Genomic DNA, 17,799 nt, shown 5'->3' with positions numbered 1-17,799 from the left:
ATTTGGCAATCAGTAATCCGGTTCCATCAGTACTCCGGCACTAATCTCGGCTAGCATAACTTCAAATTTCCAGGGTCGCCACACCAACCTGCCGCTACTGTTTGGTGGCACTACTTGCTGCATAAGTCATTCCAATGTCTTTATCTCCATTTATTGTTATAACCTGCTCACTTTTAGCCCTAGCCATGGTTCCAATGAATAAAAGAAGTGCTTCTCATTGAGTAATGCACATGCACTGTAGATTGTCCATAAAAGATAAGGTGGCTTTGAAGTCACTGTTGGTTGCCATGATCTCAGTTTACTCATAAGCTGTGACTGGTAAATTTGGGCCTTCATATGAGAGAATAGGTTTGTGTGGTAAGTGTGCACTGTATAAAAAAATCCCGCAGTGTGTAATGAGAAAAAAGGCGACTGTGCTTTTGGTGTAAAACAACGATTTTGTGGTGTATTTTCGTATGGTTTGTATTTTTTTTTTTTTTGGTCCCATTTGATAAAATGGGAGATATAATACAGAAATAGATATAATTTTAATTGGTTTCATGCCAAAAAGTCCCTTAAAATTGAGCTCCAAATAGGGGAAATGTTCAATTTTTACCAATGTTCAAGAGTAAATAAATAACATCACCGTCCAATATGTGTCCAACTGGCTGGTCTAATACGCAGTCATGAATGGGTTGACATGATTTATACAGTTATTACAATAATGCAGTAGTCTGCATAACTATAAATCATCTTTTTTTGTGTGAATAAATATTCAAAATGGAAAGCAAGCATAATATAAGAGAGAGAATGTTATTTTAATGCTAGGAATATGTGCATTGTTTATTCTGGACCCTGTTTTGAAATTGCCATCTTTTGAAATTTGTGTGAAATTGGCCAAATTACCGATTTCTGACCACTTTATTGGGTAGTTGAAATAGGTGAATGGGCAGTTTGTTGTACTCAATTGACAGAATAGCAGGAATACTAGTGAAATAGCTATGAGTTTGGTAGACTGGAACAATGGAATGGGGCAAAAATAAGGTGTAAAGTGGGTGAAATCACCAATGTAATCCAGCAAAATCACTAATCTGGCACCTTACAGGTCCTGATGATGCCAGATTAGTGATGGTCAACCTGTATTAAGTTAGCAATAGAACTAGGCATTAAAAAACAATAAACAGTAAAATACACACAGTACACTCATTATTTTAAAATATTTGTAGTCTTAATGGTCTTAATGTAGGGTGAGAGATGAGTAGTATTTACTGTAAGAAGTCAAGTGTGGCAAGTATGGTAGCCCTCCATGTAATATATATCGACATTTAAAGCTCATTAGAGCAATAAAATGCATTTACAGTACACTCATTACTTATCTTAAAATATTTGTAGTCTTAATGTAGGGTAAGAGGTGAATAATATTTATTTGTAGAAAGTCAGGTGTGGGAGGTATGGTAGCCCTCCTGGCCAACCCACCCACACACAATATATATCAACATTTAAAGCTCCCTACCTGGAGACCTGGAGTTTACCTGCAGAGAGTTTCGGGGGTCAACGCCCCCGCGGCCCGGTCTGTGACCAGGCCTCCTTAGGTCAGTGTCCCAGGATGCGACCCACACCAGTCGACTAACACCCAGCTACCCATTTTACTGATGGGGAACATAGACAACAGGTGGAAAGAAACACGTCCAATGTTTCTACTCTGGCTGGGAATCGAACCCAGGCCCTCACCGTGTGAAGCGAGAGCGTTAACCACCAGGCCACCAGAGCCCTCCACCAGGCCACCAGAGCCCTAGAGCAATAAAATGCATATACAGTACACTCATTATTTACCTTAACCCTTAAACTGTCCAAACATAGATCTATGTTCATGTGTGTAGCACTCCGACCTTGATTTTCCCCATTTGAAAGCATGTAAAAAAAACCGTAGATCTACGTCTGGAGCCTGCTGCACGTCTGCGTATATCTACATATGGACAATTTAAGGGTTAAAACATTTGTAGTCTTAATGTAGGGTGAGAGGTGAATAAACGATATAAAAATGAATAAACAAGAGAGAGAGAATGAGTAAATGAAAGAAGACAGAGTCACGAAGTGTTAAACAAACAGAAGAACGCATCTGGTTTTGGTTGATACGTGTTCATTCCCATGTCTGTGAATCGTTTACCATAATACAAACACATTCCATTGTGTACAAATTGTCTCCACATTCATAAAGTAGAATAAATAAAGAGCAACACTCCCGTTCTCATGTAACACACCATTTTTAGAAGGAATAACACTCTGAGTGAAGGCATACGAAAGCAATAATTTTCTTTACTTACCCCCAGCAATACTGTTGTGTACACATTTTCTTTGGTATTGAACTATAGAAAATGTTATTCTTTCTTACACTCCGACAAGACAACTGGAAAAACACCTCATATTTATGTTAATTTATTCTACTGTGGGTGCATTTATCATGTTTATGTTATGTAGCATGTTTATTATATAATTTTGAAAAAATATCATAGATGCATTAATCAAAATGCCTATATTAATGCGCCTCCAAGTGATTATTATTATGTTATTACAGGTCCGCCATCACAAATCCGGCATCATTGGGACCTGTAGTGTGCCGGATTACAGAGTGGTTAGGTTAAAATACACTTAATAAAGTTAACCAACTTGACTTAAACAAGAAAGTTCATTGAACATCGGCAAAAATCGAACATTTCCGCTACTTTGAGCTCAATTTCAAGGTACTTTTCGTCTTGAAACCAATCAAAATCATATCTATTTCTGTAATATATCTTCCATTCTATCAAATGAGACAAAAAAAAAAACGAGAATACAGCCATAAAAACCATACGAAAATATACTGCTAAGGGGCAGTTAATGGCTGAGAAGTGAACTCTGTTATTTATGGTCCGATTTCTTTCATTTTTGGTGTATGTTAAGAAGCATCTTTCCATCATACATTGCCCAAGTTCCAATAAGATAGCCCAAGAAACAACTGAGAAAAAAAATTATTTACCAAAAATCATATATGGCAAGCCCAAACCAGGTACTAGAAAAAAGTAATTTTGTCTGACTTTTTTGGGTTATCCTAGGTTCTCTACACATATGCTGCTGTGTACGATAATCTGTGTAGAGAAAATAGTTATTTTGTATCAGTTTTATGGTGCACCACGAGTATATATCACAGTTTTCTCTATTATAAGCCCCCAAGACAGGGATAGGAGAATGGTACTTGTACGTATCCCATATCCTCTTCATACCTCCACCGAACCTCTTGGTATTATGCCAGATATTACAGGTCTCTCTCCATATACGCGAGTTCCACTTCCACAGGCTTTGAACATTCATGAATGCCCAGCCACCCAATCATATTTAAAATGTGTCATTATATATGTTAGGAATTGTGGGGGCGGCAGAGTTTGTTTGGAGATAGGACAAGATAGTCCTTCAATGACACTAATATCAATCTATGGCTTATTTATCTATCACAGTTCATCTAATATGACATAATAAACAATATTAATAACATAGAAACATGACATATATGTACTCTAGAATGAATAAAATATATTGTATGTCATGAGTGGTGTTGTGTTGTTGTTGTTGTTGGGTGTATAAGAGCCACTGAGTGGCAGCAGCAGAGGCAGTTGAGGCAGCGGTGTTGTTAATAGCTCTATATAACTCCAACAACATTGGAGGAGTTAGGTCCGTGCTGTCCTTTTTCTGTCGATTAATCTCTTAACTAACTTGCTACTCTGTAAATGCTGCACTTTATCGCTGGCTGGCGCTATAGCCTTTATCGACTCATGCTGCTTTAGTATCGTACATGTCGTAGAATCACTAAATCACTGAAGAAGGCACATTCTCCCCTCTCTCTTCCTCCTCCACTTTGGTACTCTGCTATGAGTTTTTTCTTGAATTATATAGTCTCACCTTTACCAAAGACCTGGCACTAGTACAATATTTTATGATGTTTTCATGTGTTTTATGATTGCTTATGGTTCAGTAGGTTAAGGAAGCAGTATTGTTAGGCTAAGTAAATGCTATTATTATATTTCCCTACAATATATTTGTGCACCAAACATTTGCGATTTTTCAACATTCGCAAGGTTCTTGATCCCCTAGCCCTCGCGAATGTGGAGGGAGACCTGTATTCATTCTGGAGTATTTAACATGTTATGTTATTTATATTGTTTATTATGTCATATTAGATCAATTGTGATAGGAAAATAAGCTGTAATGTTGATATTAGCATAATAATAAAGCATATTCTCCTGCATCATGAGACTGAGCTCAGGGCAACTGACAGTGGCTTCAAAGCCACCTTATCTTTTATGGACAATGTACTGTGTATGTGCTTTACACAATGAGAAGCATTTCTTTTATTCACTGGAACCATGGCTATGGCTAAAAGTAAGCAGGTTATAACAATAAATGGAGAAAAAGAAATTGGAATGACATATGCAGCAAGTAGCACCACCACGTTGGTTTGCGTGCAGCCAGCAGCAACAGCCTGGTTGATCAGGCGCTGATCCACCAGGAGGCCTGGTCACAGACCGGGCCGCGGGGGCGTTGACCCCCGAAACTCTCTCCAGGTAAACTCCAGGTAAACCAAACAGTACCAGCTGATTGGTTTGGCGACCCTGGAAATTTGAAATTATTATTATTATTATTATAATCAAGGGGAAGCGCTAAACCTGTAGGATTATGCAGCAATTTGAAATTATGCTAGCCGAAATTAGGGCCGAGTAACTGATGGAACCGGATGTCTGATTGCCGGATTTGTGATGGCGGACCTGTATTATTATCATTATTAATATGGCGTCTTCAAGACTAATAAGACACTCTTAGTGATTTTAACTGCGACCTGCACACCAGCACAGTATGTACAGGTACACATAAGTATAATTATCAGAGTATATACAGTTAAACACGGTAGTTACATTCCTGAAAACACAGTGTTAGGTGAACTGAAGAACTTATGAGAAAAATAGGGTTACGTTCCTGAGAGCCCCAAAAAAGCCAAACAACTTTTTTTAGGCCTCCACATCTTACAAAAATAAAAGTGAAAATGTAATTGTAGTTCATTGTTATGATGTATCATGTTGTTTTTACTGCTTAAGACTACAAACATAACAGAAATAAAAGTATTTCTTACCTTAAATTGTGGGTGCTGGTGTTTGTGGATGATTGTGAAGAGAGTGGAGAGTTATGTTGTGGTCCTACTGAGGTGGATGGTAGAGGTTCTGGTACTGAAGTTGATGGTTGTACTGGAGTGTCTAACTTTAAGTCATTCAATCAAGTGATTCAGTAAGTCTCAAGTCATTAGTAAGTCAGTCAAGTGATTCAGTAAGTCAGTCATTCAGTTAGTCACACAAACATATGTTTACCTCTTTTTTATGTGTACAAAGTAACACTTCATTATGGCCACAGGTTATGTCTTGTCTAATATCTTTGTTTCCTTCGTTAATTCTAAGACTTAAATGCTTACACCTTTTCTTGCCACTCTGAGCAACACTGGTATGCCTACTGGGTGTCATGATTGCTTGGTAGATACAAGATATAGCAATTAAAAGATCAAAACACAATTCACAATCACAAGCTTGTAGCAGAGAAGTTGGACTGGACACGTATAAAGTACGAATGCTTGATGGTGGGGTGGTGTTGGGGGGTGGCTGGGGACTGCGGGAGGTCTCCCCAGCTGAACCACAACAAGGCAGCCGCTTGAGGAAAAGGGAAGATTTTTTTTTCCTTCCAGCAAACTGAACCGTGTTAAATTCATCATACGACGTGTTACATAAAATTGTGCCGCAGTTCTTCAATCATGCTATACCTAAATCATGCCAAATAAACTCGTGCTAAATGACAGTCTACTGTATAAAATATTAAATAACTTTAAAACACTTGAAATTTTGGAAAATTCCAGACAATGGAGAGTCATGCTCACAGAGAATGTAAACAAACTGGGTGGGGCATGGTGACCGTATTAGAAAGTCAGTTGGGGGGAAGCCATATAGTTATGGTCATAATTTGAAATGTCCGTGTTAGCGGAATGCCGTAAAGCGGGGCCCTACTGTATATGCTAAAGAGGACCTCAATAAGGGTTGAAATATACAGACAAGATTCATCTTCTGAGTTTGTCTGAATGTGGGTTATTATTGAGCATGTTGTGTTTACAGAAGGATAATTGAAGTGAATCTAACTTGACACTCATGGCAATACCTTGTTCGCACACTTTTTGTGACAGAAAGATGGGGTGTAAAGTACCATTATTGCTCGTAGTGACTCGATTACTTTTAGTCTGAGTCAAAGGAGCTGAAAAACTCTTCTAGTGAAATTGTAGATGACTGAGAAGCAGTAGTTGGCTTTTATCTACAATAAACTTAAGAGCATAGTCTGTCAGTTTCTTGTTACTTCTTAACACCATATTCCTCACACACCTGTGTCACTGAGAATGCCACACACTCAAAATCAGCGAAGGGAAAGCTTACTTTGTTCACTCCTCAAGAAACCTTGATTCAGAAAACACGTCAGATTATCAACCTGTTTCAAATCTTAATTTCCTTTCTAAATTTATTAAATGTGCCATGCTATTGTTAATCAATTGTTTCCTTTTCTGGAGCAGAGCGGTAATTTACTGTGTATGCTCAGTGTGCATATAAGCCAATTCACTCAAGTGAGACAACTTTATGTAAAGTTTATAATGAAATGCTCTGTATACTAAGGGGCTTTCTGCATGCACACCTAAATGTCACTCGTCTTTGTAAAAACATTGTATCATGACGAAATAAATAAATTGAAATTGGAACCTAGTACTGAATACCAGTTTAGGAATTGCATCGCTGTTAATTTCATTGAACCTGTCTGTCGCTGTACGACCCTTGTAGGTTTAGCGCTTCTTTTTGATTATAATGATAATAATGAACCTGCCTGCTGCTGCACTTCAAAGGCAAAGTCAAAGATTTATTTCCACTTGATACAATGTTTGTACAGAGGTGGGTGACATTTGGTTGTGCATGCAGAAAGCCCACAGTTGTGTAGATAATTTCGGGATACTGTATTGTGGCTTCTGAAGTCATATCTTTTTAGTTAGTTTATGGTAGGCAATGATTCTATATCTGAGCTGTCTCTTTTCCCTTAGTGTTCCTCAGGGCTCTGTTTTTAGACTGGTATTATAGACAAATAACCCACACTACTACTACTATGGCCTCTCTTCACTCCCCTTTTTGTCTATCACTACTTCCCCTATTACTTCTGCTTCTTCCACTACCAGCATTACCTCTACTAATTCTCCACTTCCTTCTTCCTTTCTTTTTACCTATCTCAGTCCTCCTCTCCTATTTCTACTTATTCCCTCACCTTCATGTGTTAATGTGACTTGTAAATGGTCCAAGTCGGACCAAAATGTCGTCATAAGCTTCTCTCTCCTGTTTGTGGGTTATTTGTGTATTGTTCTAGTCGCTACATTGTGCCCTTTTGTTCTTTTTAGACCAATATTTATGTTAGTGTCTTAGCCTCAGTGTTCGATAAGATAGGATTTTGTTTGGATTTTTAACCATGGAGGGCTAGCCACCCAGGATAACCCAAGAAAGTAAGTGCATTATTGAGGACTGTCTGTCTTACTTCTGTTGGGGGTCTTCAGTCTTGTCCCCCAGGATGCCACCCACAGCAGTCAACTAACACCCATGTACCTACTTGCTTGCTAGGTGAACGGGACAACAAGTGTAAGGAAACATGGCCAATGTTTCCATCCTTGCAGGGGATTGAACCACAGACACTCAGCGTGTGAAGCGAGAGCGTTGCCTACCAGGCCACAGACCTGGGATTGTTTATCATTTTTATGCTGATACAAAGTTTTACATCTGGGTTTTGAATGTGGAGGCTGCAAAGTGTTGAAGCTCTCTTTTGCTTGATGTTTGGACTTGGATGACAAATAGAAAGTTGAGACTAAATCAGGGTTAAGACAGAGATTTTGATCATCATGAGGATTACAGATTGGAGATTGTGGTTCCTTTGCTTGTGGTACTCTCAGTTTGCAGCCTGTTAGATCAGTCAAGGATCTCTGTGCTTACCTGTTCTCCTGCCAGCCACTCTGGTGAGAGATTCATCTGTAAATTACAACCTGCATTTGTGGTCACATTGGGGGCCCATGCTAACCTCCCTATGGTGTATAGAAATACAGCCTCTCCTCATTTAGCGACATACTTGTTGACCAACGACTCGTACTTACGACCGGCTCTCTGACCAGTATGCATACTTAAATAATGTATATTAGAGCTGATTTCCTCTGTTCTGTTTATTACAATATACAGTACACTACTGTATAAACATTTAAAAATGCATATACTAAAAATTTTTATAAATGGTGCAAGAAGGAACACTGCAACAGGCCTACTGCCCCATGCAAAGCAGGTCCATGCCACCCCCCCAGCCTAGAACAATGACCACCTAGTCAGGTCACTTCCACTTAAGGAAGGAGCATGGCACCAGACCTAGTAGCCCAAGCTAATCAGGTCCAACTCACACCCACTCATGTATTTATCCAACCTATTTTTAAAACTACACAAGGTCTTAGCTTCTATGACGGTACTCGGGAGTTTGTTCCACTCATCCACAACTCTATTACCAAACCAATGCTTTCCTGTATCCTTCCTGAATCTGAATTTTTCCAACTTGAAACCATTGCTGCGAGTCCTGTCTTGGCTTGATATTTTCAGCACGCTATTTACAATCCCTTTATTTATTCCTGTGTTCCATTTATACACCTCGGTCATCTCCCCCCTAATTCTACGCCTTTGTAGAGAGTGCTGATTCAGAGCCCTCAGTCTATCCTCATAGGGAAGATTTCTGTACGTTTTCCAGTGCATTTATATCCATTCTGTAATATGGTGACCAGAACTGAGCAGCATAATCTCAATGAGGCCTAACCAAGGATATATAGAGTTGAAGAACAACTTGAGGACTTCTATTATTCATACTTCTTGATATGAAGCCAAGGATTTTGTTAGCTTTATTGTGAACACTTATGCACTGTTGTCTTGGTTTCAGATTACTGCTAACCAGAATTCCTAAATCCTTTTTGCGATCAGTAGTATTAAGATCTACACTATTCAGTTTATAAGTGGCAAGGTCCAACATTTAGAACCTTGCATTTGTCTATAATAAACTGCATCTGCCACTTCTCTGACCATTGCATCAGTCTATTCAAATCATCCTGGAGTGCGCTAATGTCCTCAATAGAATGAATTGGACGGCCTATTTTGGTGTCATTAGCAAATTTGCTTGTGTCACTATTTATTCCCTCATCAATATCGTTTATGTAAATTGTGAACAACAAGGGGCCCAACACTGACCCCTGTGGAACACCGCTTGTGATGTGCCCCCATTCTGATTTCTCCCCATTTATGCAAACTCTTTGCTGCCTATTTGTCAGCCATGCCTCTACCCAGGAAAAAATTTCTCCTCCTATTCCGTGTGCCTTAAGTTTCCTCAAAAGTCTCTGATGTGGAACTATTGAAAGCCTTACTGAAGTCCATATACACAATATCATATTCCTTACCATGATCTACCTCCTCAAACACCTTAGTGAAAAAAGTTAGTAAAACTCTGTTGAGATTCATTTATCAATTTATGCCTATCAAGATAGCTATGAATTGCCTCGGCAATTATTGATTCCATAAGTTTTCCCACTATGGAGGTAAGGCTTATTGGTCTATAGTTCAAAGCTAAGGACCTGTCACCTGCCTTGTAAATAGGTATTACATTTACCATTTTCCACTTGTCAGGCACTATGCCAGTTTGTAGTGATATGTTGAAAAGATTAGCCAAAGGTATGCTAAGTTCCTCTTTACATTCCTTAAAACCCTTGCAAACAGTTCATCAGGGCCTGGGAATTTGTTAGGTTTTAATTTCTCTATTTGTCTGAGGACCATGTCACTAGTTACCCTAATTGTGCATAGTTTATTATCGTCCTCTTCTACATAATTTATTAATTCTGGAATTTCACTAGTATCTTCCTGAGTAAAAACTGAGAGGAAGTAAGAATTGAAAATTTCACACATATCCCTATCACTGTCAGTGATCTGACCTGAGTTACTCTTAAGTGGGCCTATCTTGTCCCTAATCTTACTTCTGTATACCTGAAAGAACCCTTTTGGGTTAGTCTTCAAATCTCTTGCGACTTTCGCCTCATAATCCCTTTTTGCTTTTCTTATTCCTTTATTTATTTCTCTCTTTAATTGAATATATTGATTTCTTAACTGCCCATCCCCCCTCTTTTGACCAATGAGCTGTTTTAATCTATTGTTCATCCATTTGGGATCATTTTTGTTATATCTGATTTCACTACTCGGAACAAAAGTTGACTGAGCAGCTAGACCTATGCTGTGAAAAACGTCATATTAGCAACCAACACTAGCTACCTGACCCATAGTCAGATCATCCCAATTTAGCTCACCCAGGTAATTTTTCAGTCCCATGAAATCAGCCAATCGAAAGTCTGGGACAGAGACTTGATTGCAGTTTACTGGGTAATTCCATAATATATTGAAACTAAAGTGATTTGTGATCACTTTCCCCAAGCTCATCATTAACCTCAAGATTATTAATTAGTGAATCTTTGTTGGCAAGAACTAAGTCAAGCAGATTGTTTCCTCTAGTTGCTTCTGTCACAAACTGTTTCCAAAAGCAATCCTGAACTGTATCAAGAAAGTCACTAGACTCAAGATTTCGTGTCAAATTGTTCCAATCAATTTGTCTAAAGTTAAAACCCCCCATTAACACAACATTTTCATATTTAGATGCCTTATGAATTTCGTCCCATAGCAGCTTACTGCACTCTCTATCAAGATTTGAGGGCCTATATATCACACCCAAAATTAATATTTCATACCCCTCGAGAAACTGTAGCCAAACAGATTCTGTGTCTGATGTTTCTAATCTTATATCATGTCTAACACAACAATTTAAATTTTCTCTGACATACATCGCCACTCCACCACCCTTCCTGTTGACCCTATCAGTGTGGAATAGTTTATAACTCTTTATGATGTATTCAAAAGGCAATTCTCTATCCTTTAAGTTGAACCAAGTCTCAGTTATGGCAATAATATCTATATTACCTACACTTGCGAGTAATCTTAGCTCATCTATCTTATTTCTTAGACTCCTACTATTTGTATAGTAAACCTTAAGGGAACTAGTCACTCGTTGCCCTCTACTATCTCTCTTTGTTTGTTGATCAGTTGCTTTGCCTTTATTAGGAACTTTATTTTGAATATTATCTTTTAAACATATCCCTGAGGTATCCTGGTAATATCTCCTGTTTCCAATAATAATACTGCAGCCTGATTGTTTCCCACAAACACCCATACCTCTATAATCTATCAGTTCAACCCTTTCAGGGTTCCCAGGCCCTCTTCCAGACTTGTTCTCAGGGTTGCCCAAATTAAAAAAAAAATTATTTTTCCTTATGAAAAGATAGAGAATCTTTTTCCGATCATAATGACACCAAAAGTATGAAATTTGATGGAAAACTTACGGAATTATGCTCTCGCGAAGTTAGAGGTCTCGACGAAGTTTACGCATCGGCAATTTTGCCCACTTTGAACCCTATTTTCGGCCAATTCCAGTGTACTAGTCGACAAAAATCATAACTATTTCGCTAGAACTCCATTTTTCCTATCGAATGAGTACAAGAAACCACCCATTTACCAATTTCAACTATCCAATACAGTGGTCAGAATTTAGCAATTTTGCCAATTTCACACAAATTTCAAAAGATGCCAATTTCCAAATAGGGTCCAGAATAAACAAGAAAGACATTCCTGGCACTAAAATAACATTTCCTCTGTTCATTAGTCATGTCCCCATGCCCCTCTTACATTCTTTTGCTTTCCACTTTGAATTTTTATTCTCACAAAAAAATAGAAGATTTACTGTTATGCAGACTACTGCATTAGTGTAGAAATAATATAAATAATATTGGCGCACTTGTGAAAGAATATTAGACTCACCAGTTAATGTGTAGTGGACGCTTAGCATGATTTGTTTACTTTTGAACTTCGGTAAAAATCGAACATTTCTGCTACTTTGAGCTCAATTTCAAGGTACTTTTCTTCGTAAAACCGGTCAAAATCATCTCAATTTCTGTAATATGTATTCCATTCTGTAAAATGAGACCAGGAAAACTAGAATACAACAATAAATACCATACAAAAATACGGTCAAAGTATTTTTTTTTTCTCATTACACACTGTGTGCTGCAGAATTTTTTTTTATACTGCACACACTGACCACATAGACCCATTCTTTCATATGTAGGCCTACCAGCTTTCTCTCACTAGATTTGAGGGCGCTAGAATTTAGGCGTACTAGTACGTCAAAAACCCTGGTGTGTAAGCCGCACTAGTACGTCCGAAACCCTGAAAGGGTTAAAGTCTTAGACAAGTCATCAGTTACCCCCTCAGCCAAATTGGCTAATGCAACCATTCCAACCTCAGAGAGATGAACCCCATCCCTTGCATATATATCATGCTTGCCATAGAATTTGTCCCAGTTATCAATGAATGGGATTGCAAGTTCCTTGCAGTACCTGTCTAGCCAGCAATTTATACCAATTACCCTAGACATCCATTCATTGCCCTCTCCCCTTCTAGGCAAGATGCTACATATGATAGGGATCTCTCCCTTAGACCTGACTACTACTATGGCTGACCTGTACTTATCCAGTAGCTCCTGTCTCCTGTCCTTCCCAATGTCATTTCCACCAGCACTAAGACAGATAATGGGCTTGTTCCCATTACCAGACATAATATTATCCAACCTGCTGACTATGTCACCAACACCAGCTCCTGGGAGGCACACACTCTGTCTGACTTTTCTATCTCTTTTTACAAAAAAACGGTCCATATACCTTACCTGAGAGTCTCCCACAATCAGAATATTCTTACCTTGATTAAGAGGGGAGTCAGAGGTACCTTTAACCTCACTAACCACTGAAGTACACTCGTCTTGGAGAACAGAGAATCGATTTCCTACCTTATCATCTTCTTTATTAACCCTCCTTATCTTCCTTCTTCCTGAACTGTGAACCACTTGCCACTTAAAGCGGCTGCTACTCTCACTGGTGGTAAGCATTTCCTCCTTACAGCACCAACTATCTCACATTCACTCCCAAACACATCTAGGTGAAACTTCAGCCTCCTATTTTCCTCCTGAATAAGAACCTCCTCCTTCAACACTTTAACCTGAGATGCTAAAACACTACAACAAGCCATGGTGCTTGGTAACACCCCATGCTAATACCCAGACAGCTCAGGACAGGTATGACCACACGTGACCACTGACCTCAGCGTACGGACTGATAGTTGACATAAACCCACTACCATTATAGTATGCTTCTTGTTTAGTGATGAATTCGCTTAGCGACGTGGTATTAGGAACAGAACTCTATTGTTAAGTGAGGAGAGGCTGTTTACCTATCTGGATGAATCTTATTGTAGCCATCTGGTCTAGTAGTTAACACAGTGGCTGGGAGTTTTATGTCTCCCTTACCATGGGGTTCAAATCACACCTGTTTTGTGTTTTTTTTCTGTTATTATGTCACAGTAACATGCATCTCTGAATAGCGCATGTCTAAACTGGTGATGAACACCAACAAGTATGTGAGGAAGACATATATGTTAGTATTAACACACATATTATGGATATGTCTCACCCACTGCAAGCTTCTACAATAGCAGTAGATTTTAATATTGACATACATGCAGAACAAGCCACATGAGGACAGAGATGTTTAACTGAAACTTTTGCACTCTTGTGCATTGTCAGGAGCTATGCAGTGTTGCAAGACAGCAACAGATAGGAGGGGAAATTCTCTGAAGCAGGGCAGAAGGTATCAGTGGTAACCCATGACCCAGAGTATCATGGGTTATAACTGATACCTTCTGCTTTGCCTCAGAGAATTTCCCCTCTTATCTGTTGCTGTCTTGCAAATTGCAAAGCTCCTGACAATGCATGAGAGTGTGAGCGATCCAGAGCTAAAGATTTCCATCCCCATGTGGCTTGTTCTACATTGTTAAAATTGCCTCTTTGCAACTGTATTGCACTGACATATATGTGTATCTATTAAAACAACTTAATTGCATTACCAAAACTTCACATTAACTTGTGTGAATGTCCATTACAGACAAGTTGCATAATACACTCTAGAAATTTTAAATTACTGTGTAATTTTAACAAATCACTTTCTTGTCAACAGTTGAACTTGCAATGATAATGGATCGACTTTATGGTGGAGTTTGCTACGCGGGGATTGACACAGACCCGGAATTAAAATACCCAAAAGGTGCTGGCCGAGTTGCGTTTTCAAACCAGCAAAGTTATATTGCTGCCATCAGTGCCCGATTTGTACAGTTACAACATGGTGATATTGATAAAAGGGTAAGTATTGTTTTTTAAATGTACAGAAAATAATGAACGTTTTTGATAACTTGAAAATTTATTGTGTTTTACTGCAATTTTTTTTTTTTTGTGTTGGTTCATCTGTGACGATATAGCATCAGTAATAATGTAGCATTAATATATAAATACATACACACACAACACACACACACACATACACATACACACACATACACACACACATACATACACAACACACACACACACACACACACACACACACACACACACACACACACATACATACACACATACACACACACATACACATACACACACACACACAACACACACACACACAACACACACACACACACACACACACAAACACACACACCCACAACCCCCACACCCACACACACACAACACCACACACACACACACACACACACACACACACACACACACATACACACACACCACACACACACACAACACCACACACACACACACACACACGTGCAACTCTTGGGTATCTTTATTGAGGAAACGTTTCGCCACACAGTGGCTTCATCAGTCCATACGTAAGAGAAACTTGAAGAACATGAGGAGAATGAGGTAATCAGTCCCTCAACCTTGAGTCGATGTGTTCAGTCCATCAATCTTGAGTAGAATACGGCATATGAGTGGAGAAGCAGCTTATAAACCGTATGGCAGGAGAGGTGCAGCAGTCATAGGTGGTGTCACATTTGTTCAATGTGGAAGTAGGTCGTGCCCAAGAATTAGGCAAGCGAAGAATTCCTAAGTATTAAGATCCCAAGAAGTTGCAGATTGATGGACTGAACACATCGACTCAAGGTTGAGGGACTGATTACCTCATTCTCCTCATGTTCTTCAAGTTTCTCCTACGTATGGACTGATGAAGCCACTGTGTGGCAAAACGTTTCCTCAATAAAGATACCCAAGAGTTGCACATGTGTCTAATTTATCAACATGTCGGTTCTCTGAACCATCCATCTACAAACACACACACACACACAGGGAATATAAGTAAAAAAGTACTCAACTATCAATATTTTTTTCCTAAATTATGTTCCTTGTATTCTCTGGGGATGTGAGACTCCTCAGTTATCAGCTGGTACTTCCCTGTGTATTTATTTTGTACCAAATTTAACATGTAACTAAAATTGTTAATCATTTTCAGGTTGAGGTGAAACCATATGTCCTAGATGACCAGATGTGTGATGAATGTCAGGGGGCACGATGTGGGGGCAAGTTTGCCCCTTTCTTCTGTGCCAATGTTACTTGCCTGCAATACTACTGTGAACACTGTTGGCAGACGATCCACTCTCGTCCAGGACGTGAATTCCACAAGCCGCTAGTCAAAGAGGGTGCTGATCGCCCCCGCACTGTACCGTTCAGGTGGTGCTAGGCTCCAATGTTTTAGTTTCATGGTAGACCCAGTGACAATTTTTCCTCATGCTTTTCCGCATTCCAAGAATTTTATCCTCAAGTCCTGATCCTATTAGGCAATTGAAGCAAAACAGCAACAGAAATAGTACTATTCCGCCTGTTATGTCCCTTCATCACACGTAATTCTATACTTGTAGATCTCCCTGGCGGTGGCACCGGGAACCTGGATGGTGCCTCACAAACAAGTAATGAGAAGAAATTTGCCATATACTAAGGATACCCCCATGGCTGCCAACTGCTGTGGGTCTAAACTAAAGGATATCAAGAAAACTTCAAGCAACTCATTGAAGCAGTCACCAAGCAAAGTCAGTACTCCCCCCTTTAACCCCACTGGATGCCTCATACTTATATCTCACATCCAACACTGTAAGCAAAAGCCATCACTTTACGGTATAAAAAAAAAGTAAAAAAACAACAAGCAAAAACTGCCATGTTGATTGTGGCGTCTCAAAGAAGCTTGACGTGTTTCTGTGTGTGGGTGAAGCAGAGTGTACCGTAGAGTAATTGTCAGCCCCATGCTTGTCTCCCAAAGGCTTAGCTCTTTCTTCCACATGACGGCCATTGGATAGCATTGCTCACTTGTGATAGGACGATGTTTGTACACCTCTTTTTCTAGATGGGCCAGATTTTTCTACTTCGCAGTTTTTTCAGCAACTGGCAGAAGCACACGGGCTGATGATGCAGATGTAGTTTTCCCATCGTAGTGAAATCAATTTCTGTGTTACAGAAATCTTTGTAGTATCTTTTACAAGCTTGCCCACTGAATGGCTTACTTGTCAACCAGTGAGATGTGTTAAACATACACCCAACTTGACCAGTTTTTCCAGCGTCAACACAAGTCATAGCCTTGTTCTATTATATTGTACTAACAGAATTTTTGCAAAATTTCTTGTTCGACATAACCCCAAAGATTACTATGGTGCATATGTAAGCATTATTACTGTAATGTAATAGGATGGTGTTTTATAATTTTCAATATGAGTATAGTTTACGGCTTCTGCTTCAGTGCTATTTAATATTGTATGTATATTAATAACTGATAGGAATGTTTTCCTAGAGAGCAGAGTAGTCTGTGTTCTGTGGGTCAGAAGAACAATAGTAATCTCGAGTCAGTTCAAGACACTTTTCATTGCCATCGTTAATGCGGGCCACATTATAGCAGTCAGGCTCGTCTTATACCCACTGACCTAGAAAGTCTTAGACCAGGAGCGTCATACTGCGCACAAGTCTCTCTAACATTCTGCAGTAGACGGCTATGAGGGCAATGCTGAATTTCAGATTGTATTTAACTTGAGCCCATTTTTTAATGATAGAAAGGGAAAAAATGGGCATTATTAAAACAAGACCTGCGTTGAGTATTGCTTTTCGTATTGTAGACTTAAGAGTGAGCAGGAGACTGATGGAGGGGGAAGGTTAACCCTGACTTGACTGTAACAACATCACAGTTGTACATACATAAATGAGGGCATATTGCTTTCTTGATACGTAATTAGGATAGGGAAATAACACTTGTTGAAAGAGAGGAATTAATGGTCAGCAATTATGTAAATCCCAAAGTTGGCATATACATATATACAGTAATGTATATTATATATATATATATATATTATATATATATATATATATATATATATATATATATATAAATGGATAAAAAGGCTTCAAGGAAGAATATTTGGATTTCTTCCTGAAGCCATTTGAATATATATATATATATATATATATATATATATATATATATATATATATATATATATATATACACACATGCTGTATTTATAAATAACACATACACACAATATATATATATATATATACTCACACACACACATATACACATACATATATACCCGTATATACACATCGCTATTTCTGTCCACCAGAATAAAACTTAAAGAAATACTGAAAGTGATAGGGTGAGGGAGAGTCTCCTGCTGTCTAGGC

General features: G+C 38.8%; 1 protein-coding gene across 1 annotated transcript in view; it reads left to right on the top strand.

Moving 5' to 3' along the window:
* Window positions 1-17,468, top strand: part of orb2 — a gene marked incomplete at its 5' end in the record, with an annotated part of 48,134 nt that extends 30,666 nt beyond the window's left edge. The window contains 3 exon segments of the mRNA XM_053780912.2: window positions 14,240-14,421; window positions 15,587-15,804; window positions 15,993-17,468. Of these exon segments, the coding sequence (XP_053636887.2) occupies window positions 14,240-14,421; window positions 15,587-15,804; window positions 15,993-16,044 (452 nt within the window).
* Between the last annotated feature and the right edge of the window lie 331 nt (window positions 17,469-17,799).

Source organism: Cherax quadricarinatus, chromosome 75 (genome assembly GCF_038502225.1).
Source record: "Cherax quadricarinatus isolate ZL_2023a chromosome 75, ASM3850222v1, whole genome shotgun sequence".
In the NCBI taxonomy this organism is placed as follows: Eukaryota; Metazoa; Arthropoda; class Malacostraca; order Decapoda; family Parastacidae; genus Cherax; species Cherax quadricarinatus.
Note: the sequence above shows the minus strand (reverse complement) of the source record. Positions and strands in the feature narration are given on the sequence as shown.